The sequence below is a fragment of the Magnolia sinica genome, chromosome 7 (assembly GCF_029962835.1).
Source record: "Magnolia sinica isolate HGM2019 chromosome 7, MsV1, whole genome shotgun sequence".
Taxonomy (NCBI): domain Eukaryota; kingdom Viridiplantae; phylum Streptophyta; class Magnoliopsida; order Magnoliales; family Magnoliaceae; genus Magnolia; species Magnolia sinica.
Window position 1 is genome coordinate 5,373,522 of NC_080579.1, and position 27,988 is coordinate 5,401,509.

Below are 27,988 nucleotides of genomic sequence, written 5' to 3' on the forward strand. Positions count from 1 at the left end.
AGGACCATATGAGTTTTTATTTTTATTTTTCATTTTGACCGTCCGGATAATGTCCAAAAATCTTATAGTCCGGTTATAAAGTAAGGGTAAGTTTGTGTTCATGATGCATCTAAATGGGAAAATAACTTGGACCGTCTAAGTTTACTTGTATCGCACTCATGCAATTTCTTAGTGCCTGTGTACAGGGGTGTACACAAACCGAGCTAGCTCGGTTAGCTCATTTGACTTGGCTCGAAAAAGCTCAGCTTAGATCGAAGCTAAGTTGGAGCCAAGTCCAACTGATTTTTTGAGCTTGAAAATGAGTTTGAGTAGGCCAACTCCACTTGACTCGGATCGAATCTAGCTTGAATTGAACTCGGCTTGAACCAGTTCGGTGACCTAGTTGCTTTGCCATTGATATTGCTCACCAAGTGTTTGATAAAATAACTCTATGAAGTGTGGCTGGTGGTGAGACAGGTATGTACATGTAATAAATATTTGTGAAATCATTGCTTTTGTTTCACACACAGATGGATTTTGAAAGTGCAATTCAAGTATTTGTGGAAATACTACAATGGTGAACTCAGCTCGAACTCAGCTTGAACTAGCCCGAGCTGGTTAGTCAAGCTCCAGGACCAAGCCAAACCGAGTTCAACTTGAGGTCAGCTAGTGGCTGAGCCAAGTTGAGCGGAGGCAAGCTCGACTCGATTCAACTCAATGTACACCCCTACCTGTGCATCAAGCACCGCAGTCTGCCAAAGTATCACAGTTTTTCTCATAAGATAGGTTGAAACATCCTCAAGTTACATTTCAAAAATAAGATTGGTCGAACTATTCCTAACCTTTGATTGATGGACGCTTGTATGTTGAAGTAAGACCATCGGTCTTTTTCAGCTTTAGTCGTCCAATAAGTGGTCACCAATCGAAAAGACAAACAATTAAATAAGAATGATTTTCTGTTTATGACAAATTTAAACTTCTAAACATAGTTTGGACGGTTTGTATGCAACTTCTAACAAATTTATAAGTTCCTGTGTATAATCCACAACACTCTGCCAGAGTATCAAAGTTTTTCTAATTTTTATTTTTCCGTTTTCTTTTTTGGCAAAAGATTATTTTCTGCCTTTAAATACGGCCATTCTATTTTCTTCGCTTTTAATAAAAGACAGGAACTGAAAAACTGAAATCGTTCTAGGCAACAGTCTCTATCTCTCTCACTGCTGTCAATAAAAAAAAAACGCACGAAATTTCCAGAAATATCTCCTTGAATGATAGATCGATCTGAAACTCCGAGGTACGGATTCTCAAAATTTCTAAATATTCGATATCTTTGATTTCTATTGTCTGAAAAAATAGGCAATCCGGCGCTTCTTCGTCCAAATCTCGATTTTCTCCTATCGGAATCGGTTTAGAAACAGCTAAGAACCTATCTTTTTTACCTTTCTTTCTAAAACTGATCTTGAATCTCTGTTTTTAAATGAAATTATATATCTGTCGAGAATAACTCGATCCGTTGGATAACTCAGTTTTGGATATTGAATTTTCACTGAATTCGGGTTTGAATGATATCGTTTTGTATTCTATTAGGATTTTGTCTGATTCCGGCAGAAGGATTCCTGAGCTTACTGCAGATTAGGTTTTTTACATGTTAAGTAAGCTAAAGCTCTGTTGAAGTTTTTTGGATCATCTTTAAGTTAGGGTAGGGAAGAAACTGATCTATATGTGTGGATTTATATAATAATAGATACCAGCTGATATCTATAGTTCCTTCAGGTCGTTACTTTATACAACCGGGGCCCATGGTTTGGTGATCCAGACCGCTGATGTGGGGGGCCCCATGGTGGTTGAAGCATGCACCCACGAATAGATGATTAAAAAATGATAACAGCAGTCCATGGTTTGATTGTAAAAAGAACTGCTAGGATAGATATAAAAAATCTGGGAGATATAGGGCCGTGCTACGTCCAAAGTGGGGTCCATCAGACCAACAGTCTAGATCACTGAACCATGGATTCCGCTTGCACAAACTAAGGGCCCAGGCAAGCTGTACACATCCATGATCTAAAATTTCATTGTGGATGATGCATATTGTCCAATACGCATTGAATTTTCATTATGAATAAACGCAATCTGGCCATTCGGGTTCGTGTGTATTCAAGGATTGCACTGATTCATGGAAAATTCATTATAGAAGTTGTGTATTGTCCAGTTTATACTGACACGGTTCATTTCAAGAGCCATTTGATATGTCATGAAACTAGATATATGTTAGTTTAGTTAAACCTGATTGATTCAGGTCTTTCTTCCTGAGAAATTCCGTCCTGTTCGGTCACTTGATTGGAACAAGTGCTTTCTGCTCAAAACCATGATTTCATCATTTCTGTCCTTCTAGCTTACCATTTTGTACGAGTGGGCCGCTTGTAATTTGTGGTGGAGAAGTGCCTTTGTTGATTTCACTTAAAAATACATGTGCCATACAAAACAATTTTTTTTTTATTTGTTTGTTTTTTGTCTTTATTTGATTTGATTGTTTTAATCATTTACTAGTAAAGCAGGTATTCTCAGTTGCTTCTGTCTAAATCAGACTTTTTGTTGAATGATTTGCAGTCTATTACCACAGGAGAGCATTACCGAGAGATGGAACTGCTAGCCTTTTGCAGTTCTTCTCCGTCCTTTCGTGTCAGTAGTTTAAACCGGAAATTCGCTGGGAAAACCTTGAATTCAAGCCGATCGAAGGTTTTTCTACTTAGAAGAGCTCGAGTTGTACGCACCACAAGAAAATCCAAATGGAAATCTCTGGGAGGTCTTGAGAAAGGACACTTGAATCGTTTTAAGATTGACAATCTTGATCGTCGGGATGAGTCGAGGTTATTTGCATCTCTTGAAGGATTTCCAAATGGTATAAATTCTGGCATCTTAAATGAAAACTGTAACAGTTATGTAGTTGATGGAAGTGAAGACCTGAGAACTATTTCAGAGAGGAAGCATTCCAATATTTTAATTCCAGGTCTGCCTGATGAATCCGATGGCAATAGTAGTTCCCCAATCACTAGTTGTTTCTGGGAATGGAAGCCAAAATTTAGTGTGCATTATGAAAAATCGGGTGCTGAAAATGTTAAATCCCCACCATTGCTATTTCTTCCTGGTTTTGGAGTAGGATCCTTCCACTACGAGAAGCAGTTGAAGGATTTGGGTCGTGAATTTAGAGTGTGGGCTTTGGATTTTCTGGGGCAAGGGATGTCGTTGCCATCTGAAGACCCTGCTCCTTCAGCTAAGGAAGAAGATGTTTCAGAAGAAAATGATCCGGTATGGGGTTTTGGAGAAGAACCTGCACCATGGGCAAATGAGCTGGTTTATTCAATGGATCTATGGCAAGATCAGGTTCGCCATTTCATTGAAGAGGTATTTTGCTGAGCTTTCTCTTTAATTGATTTCTGGTTTTGTTTGCAATAGTTGGTCTTTGCTTTTTTGTTGGCTGTGGTCATTTATTACCAATAGAGCGTGTTTAAAAATTCTTGAGCTTGAATCTTCTCTGCGCTTTCATTTCATTGTTTATTTTGAGAAAAATCATCATTTTTTTTTTTTTTTGGGGAATTCATGAAAATTATGTATATGTTTCTACTTAACATGATCCTTTAACTGTTTTATTGGTCAGCTTTCTTTACACTAAAGTAGATGCTCTTATATGATTAACCTATGTAACCAGAACATTCAACTGACTGCATGTTTTTTGTTTATCAACAGCCTTTTGCATGCAGCCATGGTTTTGGTTCGTGCTTTGATCTTGAAATTGCACCCCAATTTGTATTGCTAGATTGGATTAAACATTAAAACTAATTTGCTGTTCTATCTCTGTATTGAAAAATTCCATTCTAGTTTTGAATTGACTTCAGATGCCGATTGTCTTCACTTAGACCCATTAAGTTCATTACATATGAAGGCTCTCTTGGAGTGGATCTCCATTTCAAGCCATGGGCCAGTTTTTAGGTTAGGTTCATGCTAACAACATTAATGGTAGATTAGTCATTTTGGTTAAACTTGTGCTTTATTTGTTTTCTGTGTCATTTGCGAAGTGAATCTTAGTTGCATGTATTATTTCATTTACTAAAAATTGAATCCCTAGATGACCCCAAATTGTTGGGAGAAAGGTTATGAATTAAGATGGTGATGATGATAAACTGAATTCCAGTGGGACAATGAGAATGAATGCGTGTTCTCCTCCCTAATTGTGGCCTTCATGCAACTTCCATGATATTGGAGCCAGGCTTCATCCTGGCATTTTGAAGGCTTTTTCATCTATCCTAGGACTAGTTGATTTTAATTTGGAAATAAGATAACGTAGGTTAGAGGGTTGGTGGTTTCTTGAGCAGAGGAAAATAGAAAGTCAAGTTTTGAATGGTTTGTTATAAGATAATAGCGAACAGGTTAGGTGGTGGTTGAGCATATGTCTGGACTGGAGAAGCTCAGTATAGAAACTGTGATGCAGTAAATATCAATTGTGGCTTACTGCCAACAAGAGGGCAAGCGAGATGAATGACCAAATATATCACAATATTCAAATATCTTGAGACTCACCGTTGGAGAGACGATCTCAGAGGATAAATTTTTGGCGGACTGATTCATCACAATCACTTAATAAAGCAGAATGTAAGTTGCAGGAACAAAGCACCTGCCAGTTCATGCCTGTAAGGACAGTCGTCTTCCTGGCAGTGGAAATTGGGAATTGTCGAATGAAAATAATAAGTCTGTATTGAACAGTGTTTTAAATAGCGGTAGCGTGTTGCGTAGCGTTCAACCCTCCGTAGTGTGTAGCGAAATAGCGTAGCGTGTAGCGTAAGCTACACAATACTTCTATTTTTAAATTTTATATATATATATATATATATATATATATATATGATAAATATTAAATAGTAAGAAGTTGATGGATAGGGTTTTATTATTTTTAAGTTAATACATGTCTCGTGTACAATTTTTTAAGGGCCTGAATTAGGCGGGACTCGGATTGTGAAGTGTAGCACACAAGTGTCAAAGTTTTTTGGGCCCCACCATGATGAATGTGTTATATCCACACCGTCCAAATAATTTTAGGGCATGAGCCCAAAAATGAGGCAAATCCAAATCTCGGGTGGACCGCACCATAAGAAACAATAATAATTAAACGTCCACCATTAAAAATTTATTGGGGGCTACAAAAGTTTTAGATCAAGTTGACATGTGCGTTTTCCCTTCATCCATGTCAGTGTGACCCAATTAACAGGTTAGATGGAAAATAAACATTACAGCGGACCGTGTAACAAAATAGTGCAAGTGCATTGTTCAACGTGCACCGCAGAACACAGAATAATAATAATAATAAGTGCGTGGCCGCAGTCTATTCCGGAAATGAAAAAGAAGAGAGGGGGAAACCGAAAGAAAAGAGGGAAAGAAGAGAGAGAGAGAGAGAGAGAGAGAGAGAGAGAGAGAGAGAGAGAGAGAGAGAGAGAAGAAGAAGAAGAAGAAGAAGAATCCGCAGCTGCGGCCGCAACCGCAGCAGTTCGAGAAGAAGAAGAAGAGGAAGAAGAAGAAGGAGAAGAAGGAAGAGGAGAAGAAGAAAAAAGAAAAAAAGAAAAAGGAAGGAGCGTACCTATTTTTGTCTCAAGATGAGATTGAATCAGTGAAAACTGCAAATGTTGGCCTCTGGAAGCAGTTTTTCAAACTCAAGATTGAAAAGTGGGGAGAGGAGCAATGTCAGCAGCGTCGGTTTGCGCCTGACAGCAGGTTTTCGACCTCAACATTGAAGGGTGGGGAGAGGAGCAGCATCGGCAGCGTCGGATTGGCCCTGTGAGAGGATTTTTAGTCTCCAAATGGAAGGGTGGGGACAACAACTATGTCGGCTGCTTCGGTTGGGGGTGGAAGCCCTTTCGAATTAGGTTTTTGCTTTTTTAACTTTAGTTTGGCTTGTGGTGTGAGTTCACCACTGTTTCCTGCACTGAAAAAAAAAAAAAAAAAAAATACCAATCAGGTAGCGCATGCTACCTGCGCTACACGCTATGTATCCATAGCGTACGCTACGACGCGCTACAGGGGAAAAACGCTATTTGTAACGCTACGTAGCGTACGCTACCGCTACGCTACGGGCGCTACTGAAAACACTGGTATTGAATGAGGCAAACAAGGATAAGACAAATGACTGGTCAAGCAATCAACCTGTTTTATGTGGCGAAAGGGGACCTAGAGCCTATGAATCCCACAAAAAACCTAGATGCTCGGGTTCATATAGTTGAGGATATAGGAGATAGGTTTGGTGAAAAGATAAGCAAAAAGAGGAACTTCGTGAGATAATAGTAGACCCTGTTATGAAGAAACAGATGTTCCTGTGGACTGGGTTGAGCGTCTATTGATTTATAAATCCTTATCACTCAAATGAAAGAAGTGGAGGACCACTATGTTTTGTATTGTTGTACCTCCTCTGGTAAGGCATGAACATGATGATTGATAGCTGTAGTTTCAAGGATATAGTATAGAAGGAGATGGTGAATTACTTGAAGAAGGGTTATAAAAATTTCCTCATCCATATAAGTGAGAGAAATGTTGATCAAACACGCCTAGTGTAATGTCTCACTTCATTTTACGATTTATGATGATTTGTTCGGTGTTACATACCCTTGTGAACACATGCAAAATCTTACCATGAAGATCATGGGAATTTGAGCATAATGCAACTCATGCTGCCCCTTCACTGTTAAAATCTGGTCAGATTTCTGTCTTCGTTTTAACATTAGTTGGTGCTTCCCAGGCTCTATTGTCTCTCTCCTTCCAGCTTGGCATGGGGTCAGCATAGATAAGAAAAGCAAGCGCATTTGGAGAATGGCAATCCTTGCTATCTGGTGGTCTGTATGGGCAGAGAGAAATAATAGATGCTTCAGGAACATCTCCAGTTCAGCGGATTCCGCTTCCTCCAAGGCTAAGGGTCTGATCTATGAATGGGCTGTCAATGTTCCTTTTTTGTAGGATTCTGATCTTCTTTTTTTGGGAGTCTAGGCGAGTCTGCTTTCTCAGCAGACTCCCCCTCCTCTTTGTATTTCTTTTTCTCTTAATATCAATCGTTATCTTTCAAAAAAAATAAAAATGCAACTCATGCTGGCTAAAAGAATGCCTACCACTTATGTAACAAGGACACAATGCATCTTTATTCAGCCATGCTGACATGTGCCCATATCCTCATGTCCAACACTCCTGGACATGGTTCATAAAATAAGTTTTATGTTTAATATAATTATCGTTTATTTTTGGATATCTTTTTACATGTAGATAATAATTTTTTAGGTTTATTAAAATAATTTTTATTTTTGAGATTTTTCGTGCATATAAATAATAAAAATATTCTATTAAATATTAATATTTATGTTTAAAATATTTCTACAGATGTGTTGGTGAATGCAGCTTTTAAGATCTACTATTTCCCACATCCCATATCCATATCTGATGCATAAAACAACTAGTGCACAAGTTACGTAGTCTCCTCTCATTGGAAAATTGTTAAGATCATACTCATGTTTGTTGAAAGAGGAATGGCAATGTCAAGTTTGAGCCGAAGGAAACACAATCATATGGCTGGAGTTGGAAGAACCTCAAGCCAATTGCTATGAAGCTGAGACTAAAGGTGATTTGCAAATGAGAATAAGAAAAAGCTTCAAATTACCTGGTCTGTTGTTAGAGCATATTTCGTTATATGAGAACTTGTTGGAATCAAGTTTTCCCAACTGGGGAGAACAGCGCAATCAAGAGTATCTATTTTATTTAGGAAACTGTCTTCTTTGAGTCTAAATTTCTATATATTTTAGTGTTAATAGGGTTTTCTTTTATGTACTGTTTTTGGGGTTAATCCCCATCCCCCTCCCCCTCTGTCTCTCTCTCTCTCGCTCTGGGTAATAGTGGTATGAAGTGAATAGACACTTCGGATTGATGATTAGGCATCTCACGTGTCATTTAAAAACTTTGGGGGATGGTTGCTAATGTCCCCTTGAAGGTGGGACATTAATATTCCACACACACACAAACATATTTCAATTGTGAATTCTCCTTTTGATTATTTAATCTACAATGATTAGAGTTGAAAACATTTGTCGTTCATATTATAAATATTTCAAGTTTACATCAATAATTATCGTGTTTTTACCTTTCGACTTTTAATTACTTTCAATAATTTTCTGGTCCATTGATTTTTTTATTTTTTTTTCTCAACTGCTTCAGTTCAGTTCAGGCCTTAGTTGTGGTAAATGTCTGCCTAAGGTTCTCATGCTCCTCCCATGTTGAAATCCTGGTCAATTCCACCCTCTTCCTTGTCACTCATCCCAGGCATTCACACTTCCTGATATTTTTTAGACTGCTGCTACACTGCTGATAGCGGACAACTGACCAACACACCAAAAGCTCTAGAGCTGATGGGGAAGGATCGGTTTATCCCTAAATGCAGGCCCTCTCAGGAAAAACCTAGGCGAGACGTCCTCATAGGCAGCCCCCGCTTCGCACAAGTCCCCGAATTGCATGGTCCCACAGTGGGTCCCACCTCGTGGCCATTCTGCATCTCACAGACCCCACCTCGTGGGTCACCCTACCATAGTGGAGATACGGTGCATCCTTAGAATCACACCAAGATGCCCCCGCATCAACTGCTTTTTCATCTAAGCCTACTCCTGTCATGCTCATGCCTTTTGCAATTGAAGTTTGGATTGGTTATTCCAAACCAGTGACCTTGATTTTTGGTACTTGTCCTGGTCTTCAAAAGATTGTTTTTCTTAAAACATTGTTGTAAGTACATCACTATAAGAGTTCAGCATAACGAAGCTAATTTTGCAGTATGTGGATTCATTGGTCATCATCGATTAATGTGGGATGTGGACCATCACCTATGCTCGATGGTGATGAAATGCAACTCACAGTGAGATCTGCTAAGCTGTTTCATGCCTGTTCAATCGACAGAAATGTGTGTTCACACCCCAAGTGCAGGGTTGTGATGTAGTAATAAACTCGGTAAGACCGAGGTCGAATCCACAGGGACTGAAACCTGTACGTTTCCTGAAACTAGATAGAAATAGAACTAGCCTAAGATGCAATCTAAATCAAATAGAATTTCAGAAATAATTGTGGAATAATTATCTAAAACTGTAAACAATCCAAGGAAGAAAACTAGGGATTCAGAGGATCCACTTGTAGAGATCAGGGAGGAATTATGCCTGCTTCAGAAATTATGAAATTTAACTAGACTTCCTTTGATATAGTTTTTCAGAGGTGAATGGTATATGAATTAGAATGGATTCCATCATCTAACCATGCCCAGGAGACAAAGCAAACAACAGGATTAAACTAATTACCAACCAATCAATAATGTATGAGGATCAGGAAGGATACTGTCATCCTACCATGCCCATGGAGCAATGATGAACAACAGGGCTTCTTGACTTCATAAACATAAAAAAAGGGAAAGAAATATTCAGAGTCATTGCAAACCCATTGTAATTTCAGTCACAACAGACCATTAAAGACTAAGAAAAATATTCCTTATAATAATCACTATATCAAATTCAGTTTATGAAATTTAAAGGCACAAGGTAGAATCTCCCATCACGCCACAAGCTTCACCCCTTAGCCCTAGCTAAGGGGTTTAGCCACACATGAATGGGCTAAAATAAATAACTAAACAAAAGAAAAGGAAGCAAAGAACAGCAAGAATTTTAAAGAAAGAAAAAGAAAGAAAAAAAAAACTTCTCTTCAAACTTCTCTTCTCTTCCTCTCACGTTCCATCTCTGTCTTCAGCCTCCATGCTCCAAACCGAGACTCCAGCAGCAGACCACGCTCACGTGCCACCTCTCTCCCTCTCTCTTGGCCTCCACGGCTGCCCACGCCAACTTGGATCCCCCCATCCCTCTACTCTCTTTCTTCTTATAGGCAACGGCATCCTGTGTGCGGAGCCTTTACGCACAGCAGAAGACGTGCGTGCGTAATAGGGCTTACGCTGGATGTTGGTGGGCCCCACTTCTTGGTGTCAGGTGAAAGATCCACGCCGTCCATTAGATTCTGCTCGAAAAACCGTTCGGGACAGGCTGATTGGTCTCGAGTTTGATGCGGCCCATGGTACCAGATCTTCTAGTCGTCTGTCCTCCGTTTGAATGGTTGAAATCCGCTTCATGCTATCCTCTATAATTCCTCCACCTAGGAGAGGGTCAAGCCACCCCTCTAGGATACATTGGACGGTCCAGATCATGAAAAAGGATGATGGATGGAGCTCACTGTAAAAACCCAAGTGGAACACGTACGTCACTGGACGTCCGAAACTGCTCAATTTGGATATTCTGCGCAAAAAATAGGTGGGGTCCACTGTGATGCCAGTCCTAGAAATCCACTCCCTCCATCAGCTCCTGTACATAGTGTTAGCCCATGGCCTCTAGTTTAAAGTAGATCCGACTTCAGGGTGGGCCACACGCTTAACCGATGTATGGACAACATTAACCCTTAAAATACAATTTGCTTCACGTAAGCCATGCATGGCACATCTATTTACAGATTTGCCCTTCTCTTTTGTTATATCTTCTGCCGTCAGTATCTCCTGATTGCACCATGCAAATGACACAAAATTTCACTAGGATTTGTTATTTTTCGTGCTCTTTCTAACGCCTAAGTTTGAGCCTTAATCGCTTCTGGATTTCCAAGATGCTCTTTAACGGCTAGCACCCTCTGATCTCTCTGTTGGGCCACTTCCACGAGGATCTAATGGCTGAAATTTGACGTGTACGGTTAATTTATGGTCCTCAGGCCATGTATGAAGTTTCGAGCTGAGTGGATGGTGGAAACCTGTGATCTTGCATTCGACTAACTGTGGTCCACTTGAGCTTCAATTTCTCAATTTTCTCGGATCTGGCGTGTATATCCATCGATCTCGGTCCCCTGGAGTCCATTCCTTGCTCTGGTGACTTCGGAGCGTTAAATCCATGCTTTTAATACTCTTTTTCAATCAAAGCTCCTTATTACAGACTGCAACAAAAACACAATTAAATTATAATATTAGGCATTATCGTATACGTAAAATGCAATAATTGGGTCCGATATGCAATATTTGACCCTCAACACAACCCCCAACCAAACATTTTGCTAGTCCCAGCAAAGTAAGCGAAAAGTAAGTTGAGAATTACAAAACAATTTCTATAAACTCGAGTGATTTTTATAGAATAATCCAGATATGAGAATTCCCAGATTCATGAATGTTGGATATTACTTTCTCCTAGACTCAAGTGCACGGTAAACTTCATAATCAAGTTCAAAGTATTATTCCATTAATTAGAAAAATTCTAATCATTGAGATCTATGAGCGTACAGTGTAATCTCAGCTTATCATCATTAAAATTCACTTCTCTATTTCAGGATATCATTAGTAACCAATAAGAAGATTCATGATAACCAAAACTTGCCTCACAGATCATCTTTTCATTCCTTCAGCTTTTGATTTTTCTATTAAAAGTAACACCAAGAAGGGGAATCAAATCCTCACCTACAGGGAGCAAACCTATGATGAAAACTGTACACCTAAAATTTTCACATATCATTCATAGGGAATTAAATCTACACCTATAGGGAGCAAACCTATGGCGTCGACCATTCGCCCAATCCTTTCAATTTCTCAGGTTGGTTCCCTTCAAGCTTAGTGAGTACCAAGTAAATCCTTCAATATCAAACTGAAACCTTAATGTGAAAGCGAGATGTGACATGTGAGATCATAACTCAATCAATGTTTACAACTTCTAATCAGAGATTAACACTTCAAACTTAACTGTGAAATCTAATATAATAAATAACTGAATCTAAGAGTCATAAATTACCAACATCACTCATCTTGTAATTCTAAATCCAAGATGGTTGTCAAAATCACTTCGGATTCATAAAAATGTCAGAAAAAGATTTTTGAAAAAATACTGATTAGGAAACCTAATCTCCCAATATTGATTAGGAAACCTAATCTCCCACCCCCAACCTAAAATCTACATTGTCCTCAATGTAAAAGAAATAAGCATGCAATGCACATGGGACAACAAAAATATAAGAGGAGTGATGGAAAGATAGTACCTGGACGAAAGAATCAAAAGGCTTTCTAAAGATATCTACGTAAGATCGGGTCAGCACAAGAGAGAAACCAACAGAAGTAAAATAAAAATAACAAAAACGAAATCCTACCTACACCACTTTCGCAGGTACTCTCGATTGCATTTAGCGTATGCAACAAGCCTTTAAACCCCTAGGTTGCCCCTAGTGGACGAGTTGTAGTCTCGTGAGGGTTTGCAGCAATGTTACCCACAAACATTGAACTAAGAAAATAAAATGCAACGAAAAGCTAAGTTGCCTGCCAGGAGCGCTAAGTTTACCATCTATCCTAAAACAACATAAAATAAACTACCCTAGTCCTATGAAAGCAGGAAAAAACTACTCGATCATGCTGCAAGGGTCCTCTTCCGGCCAATATCGTGATAAGTCTCTCAGTAAGTTCCTCAGCAAGATCATCCAAAAGCCCTTTTTGCAATAGGCTTGGGCGCCCTGGAGCATGACTTTCCAGAGAGACTTATGTACCTCATAAGAAATTTTCCATTGAATAGCTTGAGGTATCCAACATATATACGATTCACCTGTGACAGAAGAAGTTTCAACGTTAGTACTCCATGGTGAATCAGAGACTACACGTAAATAAAGTTTAGAAAACTTCTTAAAAAGTGATGTAGTCTCAACACATTCAGAAGTTCCAAACTTCGGCTCAATTTTCAGCTCCTCCTCCCTTAATGGTAAACATTCAGGATCTATGGAAGAAGGGGCTTCAAAGTAAGGGTTCTCTCGGTCAGTGATGACTACCGAGATGTTGTCTTGCAAGGCATTCACTATGTCTCTTATCATGGGATCATTTGAATCTGCAAAGTGTGCCAAACAATCATCAAAAGAGTTGGGACATTCAGCTGAGGGTGACTCATTTTCCACATTAAAACTTGTGATGATCTGCCCAAGGAATCCATTGTCTTTAAAGGTAAACGGAGGTGTGCTCTCTTGCTCCAGCCCTGCACAGATAGATTGAAAATCAATAGGGGAAGCATCGATGTGATCACTTTGTTCATTGAAACTACTCAATCGAGGTGTTGAATTGTCAAACGTGTACAGCTCAGATGGTGGCCTCAACTTAGTGGTTTCAATTTCCAAGGTCGTAGCGAGCAACTCGTCCTTCTCCCGAATCACATCATCATTTAATTCAGAGGAGTGGTCCAAACATGTTTCACAAGAGTTAGAAGGGTCTATTGTAAGGGGCTCATCCTCCACCTTAAACTCAGACATGTCAGGTGAGGGGAGTGGCTTATTATGACCGACCACTTCATGTACGTCTTGATCATTGACCTGGACCAAACTTGAGATTGATTCTAGGGGACTTTGGGCTGTATATTCATGATCATCATCCCAATAAGCATCATTGTCTAATTCCGTGCAGTACACACTTGGGATGGGGTTGCTCTCCTCACATTCTACACCTAAGTTCGGTTGAGGTTTGAAAAAACTAACCTCTACGTCATCATTGAGATCCTGTGTGTCATGTGAGGAAAGTGTGTCATCATCACTGTATTTGAAAGATACCCACGCATCTTGACCATTCCTTTGAACAGTCATTGAGATCAACTCATCGGGAAATTGAACCATATGCTCATTGATAGAATCCAACTCCTCATTTGTAATTCCAGAGTTCTTCCAAAGCGAGTTAGGATCACTTTTCTCGCATTGTATTTCTGGAATGAATTGTGGTTGAGATAACCGAGCCTCCTCTATCTTATCAAGGCGCGAATTAAGCGCTTCCAACGATTTTCTCATTTCCGTGAGATAGGCTACGCTGAGCTAAATCCTCTTGGATTGTTTCTGGTTGGATATCAATGGTAGGGTATCCAAGAGGGTAATCATTATAGCATATAGTTGGTTCATCTTCCAAATTTTGATGTTTCCCCTGGTAATAGTCATACTGATCATACATGGGAGAATATGATGGTTGATAATAATCCTCGTTTCCATAATTACGATCATATACGGCCCTATTAACAGATGGAACATAACGTTTTAGTCGGTTCTCAATGTCTGTTCTTGATGGAGAAGAATCTTGAGGTATACGTTGAATTCCACAACCCTCAGGCATTCCCCAATATCTCTTATCCATCTCGGCATATGCACGTACCCACGCTTCCATGGTAGAACCCTAACTCTGAGTCTAATCCTAGAAAAAAAGAAAAATCCTACAACAATACATAAAGTAAGAGGAGAAGTTAGAAAGATGTTACCAGACTAGAAATTCTTATATTAAGATCCTGCAAAAGAAAACAACAAAAATTAGTTTCTAAATTTAAAAATTCTAAAGTAATGTTAGTTTTTAAACAAAAAGTCTACAAGTAGAAATTTCTAAAAATAAATTAGGAAACAAAGTTAGATTCTAAAAGAGTTAGAATTAGAAAGTTAATAAAAATAGAAAGTTAGTTCCTAAAAAGGAAAGTTCCAGAATTAGAAAATTTCTAAAATTCAAACCCTAATTCTAAAAATAGAAAAAGTAGAGGAATTAGAAAGGGATTACCAGTTTAGAAGTTATTTCAGGAACCTACAAAACAGGAAAACAGGTTAGTTTCTAAAAATAAAATAAAATAAAAACCTTTAACCTAAAGTTAGTAAAATCCTAATCCCAACCTAATTCTAAAACTAATTAATTTCAGAAAAACGTAACCGTCAACGGCGCCAAAAACTTGTTCACACCCCAAGTGCAGGGTTGTGATGTAGTAATAAACTCGGTAAGACCGAGGTCGAATCCACAGGGACTGAAACCTGTACGTTTCCTGAAACTAGATAGAAATAGAACTAGCCTAAGATGCAATCAAATAGAATTTCAGAAATAATTGTGGAATAATTATCTAAAACTGTAAACAATCCAAGGAAGAAAACTAGGGATTCAGAGGATCCACTTGTAGAGATCAGGGAGGAATTATGCCTGCTTCAGAAATTATGAAATTTAACTAGACTTCCTTTGATATAGTTTTCCAGAGGTGAATGGTATATGAATTAGAATGGATTCCATCATCTAACCATGCCCAGGAGACAAAGCAAACAACAGGATTAAACTAATTACCAACCAATCAATAATGTATGAGGATCAGGAAGGATACTGTCATCCTACCATGCCCATGGAGCAATGATGAACAACAGGGCTTCCTGACTTCATAAACATATAAAAAGGGAAAGAAATATTCAGAGCCATTGCAAACCCATTGTAATTTCAGTCACAACAGACCATTAAAGACTAAGAAAAATATTCCTTATAATAATCACTATATCAAATTCAGTTTATGAAATTTAAAGGCACAAGGTAGAATCTCCCATCACGCCACAAGCTTCACCCCTTAGCCCTAGCTAAGGGGTTTAGCCACACATGAATGGGCTAAAATAAATAACTAAACAAAAGAAAAGGAAGCAAAGAACAGCAAGAATTTTAAAGAAAGAAAAAGAAAGAAAAAAAAAACTTCTCTTCAAACTTCTCTTCTCTTCCTCTCACGTTCCATCTCTGTCTTCAGCCTCCATGCTCCAAACCGAGACTCCAGCAGCAGACCACGCTCACGTGCCACCTCTCTCCCTCTCTCTTGGCCTCCACGGCTGCCCACGCCAACTTGGATCCCCCCATCCCTCTACTCTCTTTCTTCTTATAGGCAACGGCATCCTGTGTGCGGAGCCTTTACGCACAGCAGAAGACGTGCGTGCGTAATAGGGCTTACGCTGGATGTTGGTGGGCCCCACTTCTTGGTGTCAGGTGAAAGATCCACGCCGTCCATTAGATTCTGCTCGAAAAACCGTTCGGGACAGGCTGATTGGTCTCGAGTTTGATGCGGCCCATGGTACCAGATCTTCTAGTCGTCTGTCCTCCGTTTGAATGGTTGAAATCCGCTTCATGCTATCCTCTATAATTCCTCCACCTAGGAGAGGGTCAAGCCACCCCTCTAGGATACATTGGACGGTCCAGATCATGAAAAAGGATGATGGATGGAGCTCACTGTAAAAACCCAAGTGGAACACGTACGTCACTGGACGTCCGAAACTGCTCAATTTGGATATTCTGCGCAAAAAATAGGTGGGGTCCACTGTGATGCCTGTCCTAGAAATCCACTCCCTCCATCAGCTCCTGTACATAGTGTTAGCCCATGGCCTCTAGTTTAAAGTAGATCCGACTTCAGGGTGGGCCACACGCTTAACCGATGTATGGACAACATTAACCCTTAAAAATACAATTTGCTTCACGTAAGCCATGCATGGCACATATATTTACAGATTTGCCCTTCTCTTTTGTTATATCTTCTTCCGTCAGTATCTTCTGATTGCACCATGCAAATGACACAAAATTTCACTAGGATTTGTTATTTTTCGTGCTCTTTCTAACGCCTAAGTTTGAGCCTTAATCGCTTCTGGATTTCCAAGATGCTCTTTAACGGCTAGCACCCTCTGATCTCTCTGTTGGGCCACTTCCACGAGGATCTAATGGCTGAAATTTGACGTGTACGGTTAATTTATGGTCCTCAGGCCATGTATGAAGTTTCGAGCCGAGTGGATGGTGGAAACCCTGTGATCTTGCATTCTGACTAACTTTCAGGCCACTTGAGCTTCAGTTTCTCAATTTTCTCGGATCTCTGGCGTGTATATCCATCGATCTCGGTCCCCTGGAGTCCATTCCTTGCTCTGGTGACTTCGGAGCGTTAAATCCATGCTTTTAATACTCTTTTTCAATCAAAGCTCCTTATTACATCCTGCAACAAAAACACGATTAAATTATAATATTAGGCATTATCGTGTACGTAAAATCAGGCAGTAATCGGGGTCTGATATGCAATATTTGACCCTCAACACAACCCCCAACCAGCATTTTGCTAGTCCCGAGCAAAGTATGCGAAAAGTAAGTTGAGAATTACAAAACAATTTCTATAAACTCGAGTGATTTTTTTGTAGAATAATCCAGATATGAGAATTCCCAGATTCATGAATGTTGGATATTACTTTCTCCTAGACTCAAGCGCACGGTAAACTTCATAATCAAGTTCAAAGTATTATTCCATTAATTAGAAAAATTCTAATCATTGAGATCTATGAGCGTACAGTGTAATCTCAGCTTATCATCATTAAAATTCACTTCTCTATTTCAGGATATCATTAGTAACCAATAAGAAGATTCATGATAACCAAAACTTGCCTCACAGATCATCTTTTCATTCCTTCAGCTTTTGATTTTTCTATTAAAAGTAACACCAAGAAGGGGAATCAAATCCTCACCTACAGGGAGCAAACCTATGATGAAAACTGTACACCTAAAATTTTCACATATCATTCATAGGGAATTAAATCTACACCTATAGGGAGCAAACCTATGGCGTCGACCATTCGCCCAATCCTTTCAATTTCTCAGGTTGGTTCCCTTCAAGCTTAGTGAGTACCAAGTAAATCCTTCAATATCAAACTGAAACCTTAATGTGAAAGCGAGATGTGACATGTGAGATCATAACTCAATCAATGTTTACAACTTCTAATCAGAGATTAACACTTCAAACTTAACTGTGAAATCTAATATAATAAATAACTGAATCTAAGAGTCATAAATTACCAACATCACTCATCTTGTAATTCTAAATCCAAGATGGTTGTCAAAATCACTTCGGATTCTCAAAAATGTCAGAAAATTTTTTGAAAAATTTCACAATTTTTTTTTGCTCAAGACCAAGAAAACACTGATTAGGAAACCTAATCTCCCACCCCCAACCTAAAATCTACATTGTCCTCAATGTAAAAGAAATAAGCATGCAATGCACATGGGACAACAAAAATATAAGAGGAGTGATGGAAAGATAGTACTTGGACGAAAGAATCAAAAGGCTTTCCAAAGATATCTACGTAAGATCGGGTCAGCACAAGAGAGAAACCAACAGAAGTAAAATAAAAATAACAAAAATGAAATCCTACCTACACCACTTTCGCAGGTACTCTCGATTGCATTTAGCGTATGCAACAAGCCTTTAAACCCCTAGGTTGCCCCTAGTGGACGAGTTGTAGTCTCGTGAGGGTTTGCAGCAATGTTACCCACAAACATTGAACTAAGAAAATAAAATGCAATGAAAAGCTAAGTTGCCTGCCAGGAGCGCTAAGTTTACCATCTATCCTAAAACAGCATAAAATAAACTACCCTAGTCCTATGAAAGAAGGAAAAAAAAACTACTCGATCATGCTGCAAGGTTCCTCTTCCGGCCAATATCGTGATAAGTCTCTCAGTAAGTTCCTTAGCAAGATCATCCAAAAGCCCTTTTTGTAATAGGCTTGGGCGCCTTAGAGCATGACTTTCCAGAGAGACTTATGTACCTCATAAGAAATTTTCCATTGAATAGCTTGAGGTATCCAACATATATACGATTCACCTGTGACAGAAGAAGTTTCAACGTTAGTACTCCATGGTGAATCAGAGACTACACGTAAATAAAGTTTAGAAAACTTCTTAAGAAGTGATGTAGTCTCAACACATTCAGAAGTTCCAAACTTCGGCTCAATTTTCAGCTCCTCCTCCCTTAATGGTAAACATTCAGGATCTATGGAAGAAGGGGCTTCAAAGTAAGGGTTCTCTCGGTCAGTGATGACTACCGAGATGTTGTCTTGCAAGGCATTCACTATGTCTCTTATCATGGGATCATTTGAATCTGCAAAGTGTGCCAAACAATCATCAAAAGAGTTGGGACATTCAGCTGAGGGTGACTCATTTTCCACATTAAAACTTGTGATGATCTGCCCAAGGAATCCATTGTCTTTAAAGGTAAACGGAGGTGTGCTCTCTTGCTCCAGCCCTACACAGATAGATTGAAAATCAATAGGGGAAGCATCGATGTGATCACTTTGTTCATTGAAACTACTCAATCGAGGTGTTGAATTGTCAAACGTGTACAGCTCAGATGGTGGCCTCAACTTAGTGGTTTCAATTTCTAAGGTCGTAGCAAGCAACTCGTCCTTCTCCCGAATCACATCATCATTTAATTCAGAGGAGTGGTCCAAACATGTTTCACAAGAGTTAGAAGGGTCTATTGTAAGGGGCTCATCCTCCACCTTAAACTCAGACATGTCAGGTGAGGGGAGTGGCTTATTATGACCGACCACTTCATGTACGTCTTGATCATTGACCTGGACCAAACTTGAGATTGATTCTAGGGGACTTTGGGCTGTATATTCATGATCATCATCCCAATAAGCATCATTGTCTAATTCCGTGCAGTACACACTTGGGATGGGGTTGCTCTCCTCACATTCTACACCTAAGTTCGGTTGAGGTTTGAAAAAACTAACCTCTACGTCATCATTGAGATCCTGTGTGTCATGTGAGGAAAGTGTGTCATCATCACTGTATTTGAAAGATACCCACGCATCTTGACCATTCCTTTGAACAGTCATTGAGATCAACTCATCGGGAAATTGAACCATATGCTCATTGATAGAATCCAACTCCTCATTTGTAATTCCAGAGTTCTTCCAAAGCGAGTTAGGATCACTTTTCTCGCATTGTATTTCTGGAATGAATTGTGGTTGAGATAACCGAGCCTCCTCTATCTTATCAAGGCGCGAATTAAGCGCTTCCAACGATTTTCTCATTTCCGTGAGATAGGCCAGGCTACGCTGAGCTAAATCCTCTTGGATTGTTTCTGGTTGGATATCAATGGTAGGGTATCCAAGAGGGTAATCATTATAGCATATAGTTGGTTCATCTTCCAAATTTTGATGTTTCCCCTGGTAATAGTCATACTGATCATACATGGGAGAATATGATGGTTGATAATAATCCTCGTTTCCATAATTACGATCATATACGGCCCTATTAACAGATGGAACATAACGTTTTAGTCGGTTCTCAATGTCTGTTCTTGATGGAGAAGAATCTTGAGGTATACGTTGAATTCCACAACCCTCAGGCATTCCCCAATATCTCTTATCCATCTCGGCATATGCACGTACCCACGCTTCCATGGTAGAACCCTAACTCTGAGTCTAATCCTAGAAAAAAGAAAAATCCTACAACAATACATAAAGTAAGAGGAGAAGTTAGAAAGATGTTACCAGACTAGAGATTCTTATATTAAGATCCTGCAAAAGAAAACAACAGAAATTAGTTTCTAAATTTAAAAATTCTAAAGTAATGTTAGTTTTTAAACAAAAAGTCTACAAGTAGAAATTTCTAAAAATAAATTAGGAAACAAAGTTAGATTCTAAAAGAGTTAGAATTAGAAAGTTAATAAAAATAGAAAGTTAGTTCCTAAAAAGGAAAGTTCCAGAATTAGAAAATTTCTAAAATTCAAACCCTAATTCTAAAAATAGAAAAAGTAGAGGAATTAGAAAGGGATTACCAGTTTAGAAGTTATTTCAGGAACCTACAAAACAGGAAAACAGGTTAGTTTCTAAAAATAAAATAAAATAAAAACCTTTAACCTAAAGTTAGTAAAATCCTAATCCCAACCTAATTCTAAAACTAATTAATTTCAGAAAAACGTAACCGTCAGTCCCCGGCAACGGCGCCAAAAACTTGTTCACACCCCAAGTGCAGGGTTGTGATGTAGTAATAAACTCGGTAAGACCGAGGTCGAATCCACAGGGACTGAAACCTGTACGTTTCCTGAAACTAGATAGAAATAGAACTAGCCTAAGATGCAATCTAAATCAAATAGAATTTCAGAAATAATTGTGGAATAATTATCTAAAACTGTAAACAATCCAAGGAAGAAAACTAGGGATTCAGAGGATCCACTTGTAGAGATCAGGGAGGAATTATGCCTGCTTCAGAAATTATGAAATTTAACTAGACTTCCTTTGATATAGTTTTTCAGAGGTGAATGGTATATGAATTAGAATGGATTCCATCATCTAACCATGCCCAGGAGACAAAGCAAACAACAGGATTAAACTAATTACCAACCAATCAATAATGTATGAGGATCAGGAAGGATACTGTCATCCTACCATGCCCATGGAGCAATGATGAACAACAGGGCTTCTTGACTTCATAAACATAAAAAAAGGGAAAGAAATATTCAGAGTCATTGCAAACCCATTGTAATTTCAGTCACAACAGACCATTAAAGACTAAGAAAAATATTCCTTATAATAATCACTATATCAAATTCAGTTTATGAAATTTAAAGGCACAAGGTAGAATCTCCCATCACGCCACAAGCTTCACCCCTTAGCCCTAGCTAAGGGGTTTAGCCACACATGAATGGGCTAAAATAAATAACTAAACAAAAGAAAAGGAAGCAAAGAACAGCAAGAATTTTAAAGAAAGAAAAAGAAAGAAAAAAAAAACTTCTCTTCAAACTTCTCTTCTCTTCCTCTCACGTTCCATCTCTGTCTTCAGCCTCCATGCTCCAAACCGAGACTCCAGCAGCAGACCACGCTCACGTGCCACCTCTCTCCCTCTCTCTTGGCCTCCACGGCTGCCCACGCCAACTTGGATCCCCCCATCCCTCTACTCTCTTTCTTCTTATAGGCAACGGCATCCTGTGTGCGGAGCCTTTACGCACAGCAGAAGACGTGCGTGCGTAATAGGGCTTACGCTGGATGTTGGTGGGCCCCACTTCTTGGTGTCAGGTGAAAGATCCACGCCGTCCATTAGATTCTGCTCGAAAAACCGTTCGGGACAGGCTGATTGGTCTCGAGTTTGATGCGGCCCATGGTACCAGATCTTCTAGTCGTCTGTCCTCCGTTTGAATGGTTGAAATCCGCTTCATGCTATCCTCTATAATTCCTCCACCTAGGAGAGGGTCAAGCCACCCCTCTAGGATACATTGGACGGTCCAGATCATGAAAAAGGATGATGGATGGAGCTCACTGTAAAAACCCAAGTGGAACACGTACGTCACTGGACGTCCGAAACTGCTCAATTTGGATATTCTGCGCAAAAAATAGGTGGGGTCCACTGTGATGCCTGTCCTAGAAATCCACTCCCTCCATCAGCTCCTGTACATAGTGTTAGCCCATGGCCTCTAGTTTAAAGTAGATCCGACTTCAGGGTGGGCCACACGCTTAACCGATGTATGGACAACATTAACCCTTAAAATACAATTTGCTTCACGTAAGCCATGCATGGCACATCTATTTACAGATTTGCCCTTCTCTTTTGTTATATCTTCTGCCGTCAGTATCTCCTGATTGCACCATGCAAATGACACAAAATTTCACTAGGATTTGTTATTTTTCGTGCTCTTTCTAACGCCTAAGTTTGAGCCTTAATCGCTTCTGGATTTCCAAGATGCTCTTTAACGGCTAGCACCCTCTGATCTCTCTGTTGGGCCACTTCCACGAGGATCTAATGGCTGAAATTTGACGTGTACGGTTAATTTATGGTCCTCAGGCCATGTATGAAGTTTCGAGCTGAGTGGATGGTGGAAACCCTGTGATCTTGCATTCTGACTAACTTTCAGGCCACTTGAGCTTCAGTTTCTCAATTTTCTCGGATCTCTGGCGTGTATATCCATCGATCTCGGTCCCCTGGAGTCCATTCCTTGCTCTGGTGACTTCGAAGCGTTAAATCCATGCTTTTAATACTCTTTTTCAATCAAAGCTCCTTATTACAGACTGCAACAAAAACACGATTAAATTATAATATTAGGCATTATCGTGTACGTAAAATCAGGCAGTAATCGGGGTCTGATATGCAATATTTGACCCTCAACAATGTGACACTTAACAAAAGCAGAAAATGTACCTAGCCTCTGTTATGGTGACATGTCTTTAGGCATTCTAATTATTATTTTGGGATTGTGGACCTATCACCATGCCGTCTTTCTAATTTCCAAAGAAATTCAGTTTATGTACTCTGTATTAGAACAAGAAAGCTAAGTTGGATGTCTTCTGATATAGGTTATCGGCGAACCAGTTTATATTGTGGGGAACTCACTAGGAGGATTTGTGGCACTGTACTTCGCAGCATGCAACCCTCATCTGGTGAAGGGTGTTACACTGCTGAATGCGACACCGTTTTGGGGATTTCTCCCTAATCCAATAAGTTCACCAAGATTGGCTAAAATGTTCCCATGGGCTGGAACATTTCCTCTGCCTGCTAGCGTGAGGAAGCTCACAGAAATTGTGTAGGCTTTTAGTTTTATTGCTTGAATGCCTCTTTTCTTTTCTTTTTTCTTTTCCTTTGGGTTGGGCTAGCTTGCTTGATCTCCCATTGTTGTTTGCTCCTTGTGGCCTGCCACATGGCGATTCAAACCATTCATCTAGCAGCCACCACCACGTGAAGAATCCCACTGATCAGAGATTCCACTATATAAAGGCATTGAATTGTTGACCGTTGCTTTTAATTTTCCTTTGTATGGACAGTGAAGACCTTGATCAATGGGATTTTTGCCATGTGGCCATCCACGGCGAGATCTACAAATGATCTGGATCACCACTTGCGAGGCAGAGATTGCAAATAACAAGCATGAGCAATATGCTAGCAAATCTATCGCTTTTTTCATGATAGTTCATCATAGAATGCAAAATAACAAAAGCTTTACTTAATGGCATGCTATTTCCTCCCTCACAAAGGTAGGTTGGTAATATAACAAAGAGTGTTAAAAACAATTCTCACACATCCTACTGTGAGCAATCTATCTTGTAGAGATGGAAAAGATAGCCCTTCCCTTATTTGCCAGGGGAAATGTACTCTGGAGGATTTTGCTCTCTGATGTTCCTTTTTAATCATGAATTTCCAAGGAAGATCATGTGTTAGAATTTTTTGATCTTTCAAAAAAAAAAAAAAGCACACACACACACACACACAGAGAAGAGTTTATGCCCTGTTTGGTAGATGCCTAAAAATGGGCTCATCTCATTTTAGTTAACCGTAATCATGTATTAGAAATCTCGGCCTCTAATACATAATGACTTCATGTTAACAGTAACTGTGTATTAGAGCTCAAGACCTCTATTATATTATTCCATTAAAATGGGAGGAACTCATTTTTAGGCGTCTACCAAACAAGGCCTTAGAATATTATTATTATTTTTCCACGGCCATAAGCTTTTGAGTAATCATTTTAGTGGGAACTGACATTGGTTTTGTGTGGTAAATAGATGGCAAAAGATCAGCGATCCTATAAGTATTCGGGAGATACTTAAGCAAGTTTATGCTGATCATTCAACAAAAGTTGACAAAGTATTTTCTCGGATATTAGAAACCACACAACACCCAGCAGCAGCAGCATCATTTGCCTCGATTATGTTTGCTCCTAAGGGGCAGCTATCCTTCCAGGAGTCTTTGTCTAGGTATTACAAGAACCCAGATTGCTTCGCACTTTCAATGTGTCTGGCTCTTTTATTAATGAACCATGGCCTCCTTTTATGTTAATTGTGTAGATAAAAAGGTTATTGAATCAATGAATCTTACTTCTTTCTAATCATCTTTCCTAAAACTGGTGACATGTAGGTGCCAAATGAACAATATTCCAATCTGTCTCATGTATGGGAGAGAAGATCCATGGGTAAGGCCTATTTGGGGCCTCAAGGTCAAACAGCAGGTGCCTGAAGCTCCATACTATGAAATCAGCCCTGCTGGTCATTGCCCCCATGACGAGGTTCCTGAGGTACGCATTCAATCCTTAATAAGGATGCTAGTGCTGTTTTTCAGTCCCTGTTGTTTACTTTGGTTCAGCCGTGTACCATGGTGGGAGTAATCATTCTTGCACTCAAAATCTGTTAAACACGATATACTTGTCCTCTGGAGGGCAGTTGACATGTAAAAACCTCTTTTCCATGAAATTTGGAAATTTAGTTCGGAAGATTAAAGATGGACACAAGCTGAGTTTTCAACTCTCACCAATATGTCCTTTGAGTCTTTGATGATAACTTGCTACAGTAACTAGTCCTTCCAGCTATTGGAGGCTGACCATGGTATGCAGTTGTAACCATTAATAACTTGTGGCAACATACGTTCACATACATGTGCAGCAATCCAAAGAATCCAAATTGTGGAGAGCCTAGCCCAGAAGTTAACATCGACCAGACGATGCTGATCTTCCAATTAGTGACTGTTAAGTAGACAGTTAAAAATAAATGGTCTGTGCTCCAAATTCAGAGGGCAGGATCAGATGGTTATGATTTTTGGAATAGTGTGGTTTTAAGGTTATGCTCAATCCACTATACATGTATGTTTGTGTGACACTATGAAGTCGACCTCATGGGAACTTCTCATGAAGTTGAGCTCTGTGGGTCCCATTGTGATGTGTATTGGACATCCGCCCCTGGGCTCAATAACCAGGTCCATATGTGAATTCAGGTGGGCCACACTAAGGTAAACAGTTGGAAGGGTGGGTGTCATGGTGTGCTGTAGGCCTATAACGCCGTTATGGAAAAAATGACTTGTAACGGCAATGGTCATAGCAGCCTCTTAACGTTCCATTACGGGGCCAATACAAATTTTTATTTTTTCCAAAAAAGAAGAAGAAGAAAGGAATGGACACTACCTGTATTGTAATGATAACTGTGGTGGTTGTTACGACCACTGTTACCGTTACGGTACACCTTGCTAGGTGTTCCCCTATGGTGAGGCCCACCTAAATCTCTGATTGGCCTATTTTCTGGACCCTAATCCTAAATGGGGAGATGCAATTGATGGTCGGAGCGGATTCACATACAGATCATGGTGCAGGCCACCCCAACCATGCCCAAAATTCTCATATTAACCTCCCCTGCTCTACAATTTGCACACATCATGGCATGGGTTACCCCAACCATGCCCAAAAGTTCTCATGTTAAGATTCCCTGTGCTAAAGTTGGTAGTTTGGCTATATATGGGCGTTTTGCTAACTTCAAACATCCTCAAAGCTTTTAAGTAGTGATAAGTGTGATGCCCAATCATCAATCTGGACCGTCCATTCTTTCATAAAATTAAGGAGAGGCCATGTTGCAAAAATCATCCCAATCAGATGATCCTAAGCATCCAATCAATAGCATGGAAAATGGCTAATCAAGAATTAGTGGAGAAACAAAATAGGTCCAATCATCATCTTGAACCATCTATTTGATAGATCCCACTTTATGTTGCTTATGATTCAAAAGTAGCATTTTGGTTTAATGATTCTGACCATGTGATCTATAGCTCGTAAAAAAACCAACAGTTAGAACAAATTGGCCTCATTCATTAGGTTACGATCATCTGATCAGTGTGATTCTTGCATGATGGCTTAGTCCCAATGGTACTATTGAGTGAACGGTCCGGATTGATGATTGGGCATCCCACATGTAAATTAAAAGCTTGGGGACATTGCTAACATCAACCATGAAGGTGGGGACCTTAGCAACTCTGTGTGTGTGTGTGTGTGTGTGTGTGTGTGTGTGTGTGTGGCGCGCATGCGTGTGCTTTGGAATTTAGAGGATTTAAAATTAGTCGGACTAAAATAGAGTACGTGGAGTGCAATTTTGGTAACAATGGGAGTGGGAATGAGGAATTAACTAGGATTGTTGACCAAGAAGTTTCCCAAAATGATCACTTTTGATGTCATGGGTCGATAGGTCATGAGAGTGGAGAGATTGAGAAGGATGTTTCCCTTAGATTTCAAGGGAGGTGGAAGAACTGGAGATGTGCCTCTGGAGTTTTATGTGATCGTCGTGTACCACTCAAACTGAAATGAAAATTTTATAGGGTGGCTAGCCATACTTTATGCGACAGAATGTTGGGCGGTTAAGGAACATCATGTTCATAGGATGAGTGTAGCTGAAATGAGGATGTTGAGATGGATGAGTAGCAAAACAAGGAAGGATGGAGAAATGAATGCATTCAAGGGAATCTAGGAGCAGCACTGATAGCTAATAAGATGAGGGAAAGTAGACCTAGATGATTGGTCCATTTGGTACCAATGAAGCTGAAGCTCTAGAGCTTTGGTCTTGGAATTCACCTATTGATTCTTTCTTTCTTCGCACTTTATTATGTAGAAGATTCAAAACATTTATTTCCCTTTTAGTGTAACTTTCAATCATGTTTGGAGAGACCAATGAGGTTGCTGATGGATTAGCTAAGAACTGGGTGACAAGAGGGTAAATTATCATTGGCAATGTTTTTGCCTCTTCCATAGCATCGCATCCTTGTTTTTTTTCTTAATAAAGTTTGTCATTCAAGGAATGATTAGAAAAAAAGAAAAAAAAGAAACAAAAAACACACCGCAATTCAAAATAGCATTTTATCTTTGCTTGGGTTTCACTCCTCTTAACAGCATTCATCTTTTCACGAGTTTGAATTCCCTTTTCAATCTATTTTGCAAATGGTATGATACTTGTACCTATGTAAGCATTTCTCTAAAAGTATTTCCTCTTTTCCTTTTATCAGTTCTTGGAAGTTACAGACTGTTTGATTCCTTTGTTCCACAGGTACTGAACTATTTACTACGTGGGTGGATCACAAGCCTAGAGTCCCAAGGTTCTGTTTCATTGCCTCTCCTGGACAATCCGGAATCTGTTCAATATGGCACTTCCAAGAACTTGGAATTTGTCAAGGACGGATCAAGAAAATCAGTGCGAGTACGATTATTTGGAGACAATTTCTCAGTTTGGAGTCAGATAGGCTCTTTTATTAAATCCCGCATCATGGAATTAGGTATTAAGTCCCGTTAATGCAAGCTAATCCTTCTTCGGTTCTACCTCTCAGCTAGATGTAAATCATCATGTGTATTTCCGTGTATTGATTCATGAATGTATACATCTTTAGATCAAGAAATCAAAACACTCATGTGATTTCAGTTAACATGTATAGTAATTTTTTTTAATGAAAATTTGCCAAGAACGAGTTCTCCAAGAATCTGGAGCGAATACCTATCTATGAGTATGATTATGGTGTGAAAAGTATTTCCACAAGCAGGCGCTGAGGCCTCTCCACAGTCCACACCCTCTTGCATCTATTTCTTTAATTCTATAATATCTATACATCAAGTGGTTGGAC

The 27,988-nt window shown here is 39.5% G+C and overlaps 1 protein-coding gene across 1 annotated transcript; it reads left to right on the forward strand.

Moving 5' to 3' along the window:
* The first annotated feature begins 1,117 nt into the window (after positions 1 to 1,117).
* Positions 1,118 to 27,793, forward strand: LOC131250927 (pheophytinase, chloroplastic). The gene is made up of 6 exons (XM_058251322.1): positions 1,118 to 1,273; positions 2,587 to 3,381; positions 22,930 to 23,156; positions 24,133 to 24,324; positions 24,485 to 24,641; positions 27,421 to 27,793. Exons 2-6 carry the CDS (start codon positions 2,617 to 2,619, stop codon positions 27,661 to 27,663), a joined length of 1,584 nt encoding a protein of 527 aa, XP_058107305.1. The 5' UTR covers positions 1,118 to 1,273; positions 2,587 to 2,616; the 3' UTR covers positions 27,664 to 27,793.
* The last annotated feature ends 195 nt before the right edge of the window (positions 27,794 to 27,988 follow it).

Excerpts from the sequence above, each read along its gene's own strand:
- LOC131250927 (XM_058251322.1), top strand. The coding sequence starts at position 2,617 with ATGGAACTGCTAGCCTTTTGCAGTTCTTCTCCGTCCTTTCGTGTCAGT. Across the intron at positions 3,382-22,929 it reads TTCGCCATTTCATTGAAGAG|GTTATCGGCGAACCAGTTTA; the intron begins GTATTTTGCTGA and ends CTTCTGATATAG. Across the intron at positions 24,642-27,420 it reads CCCATGACGAGGTTCCTGAG|GTACTGAACTATTTACTACG; the intron begins GTACGCATTCAA and ends TTTGTTCCACAG.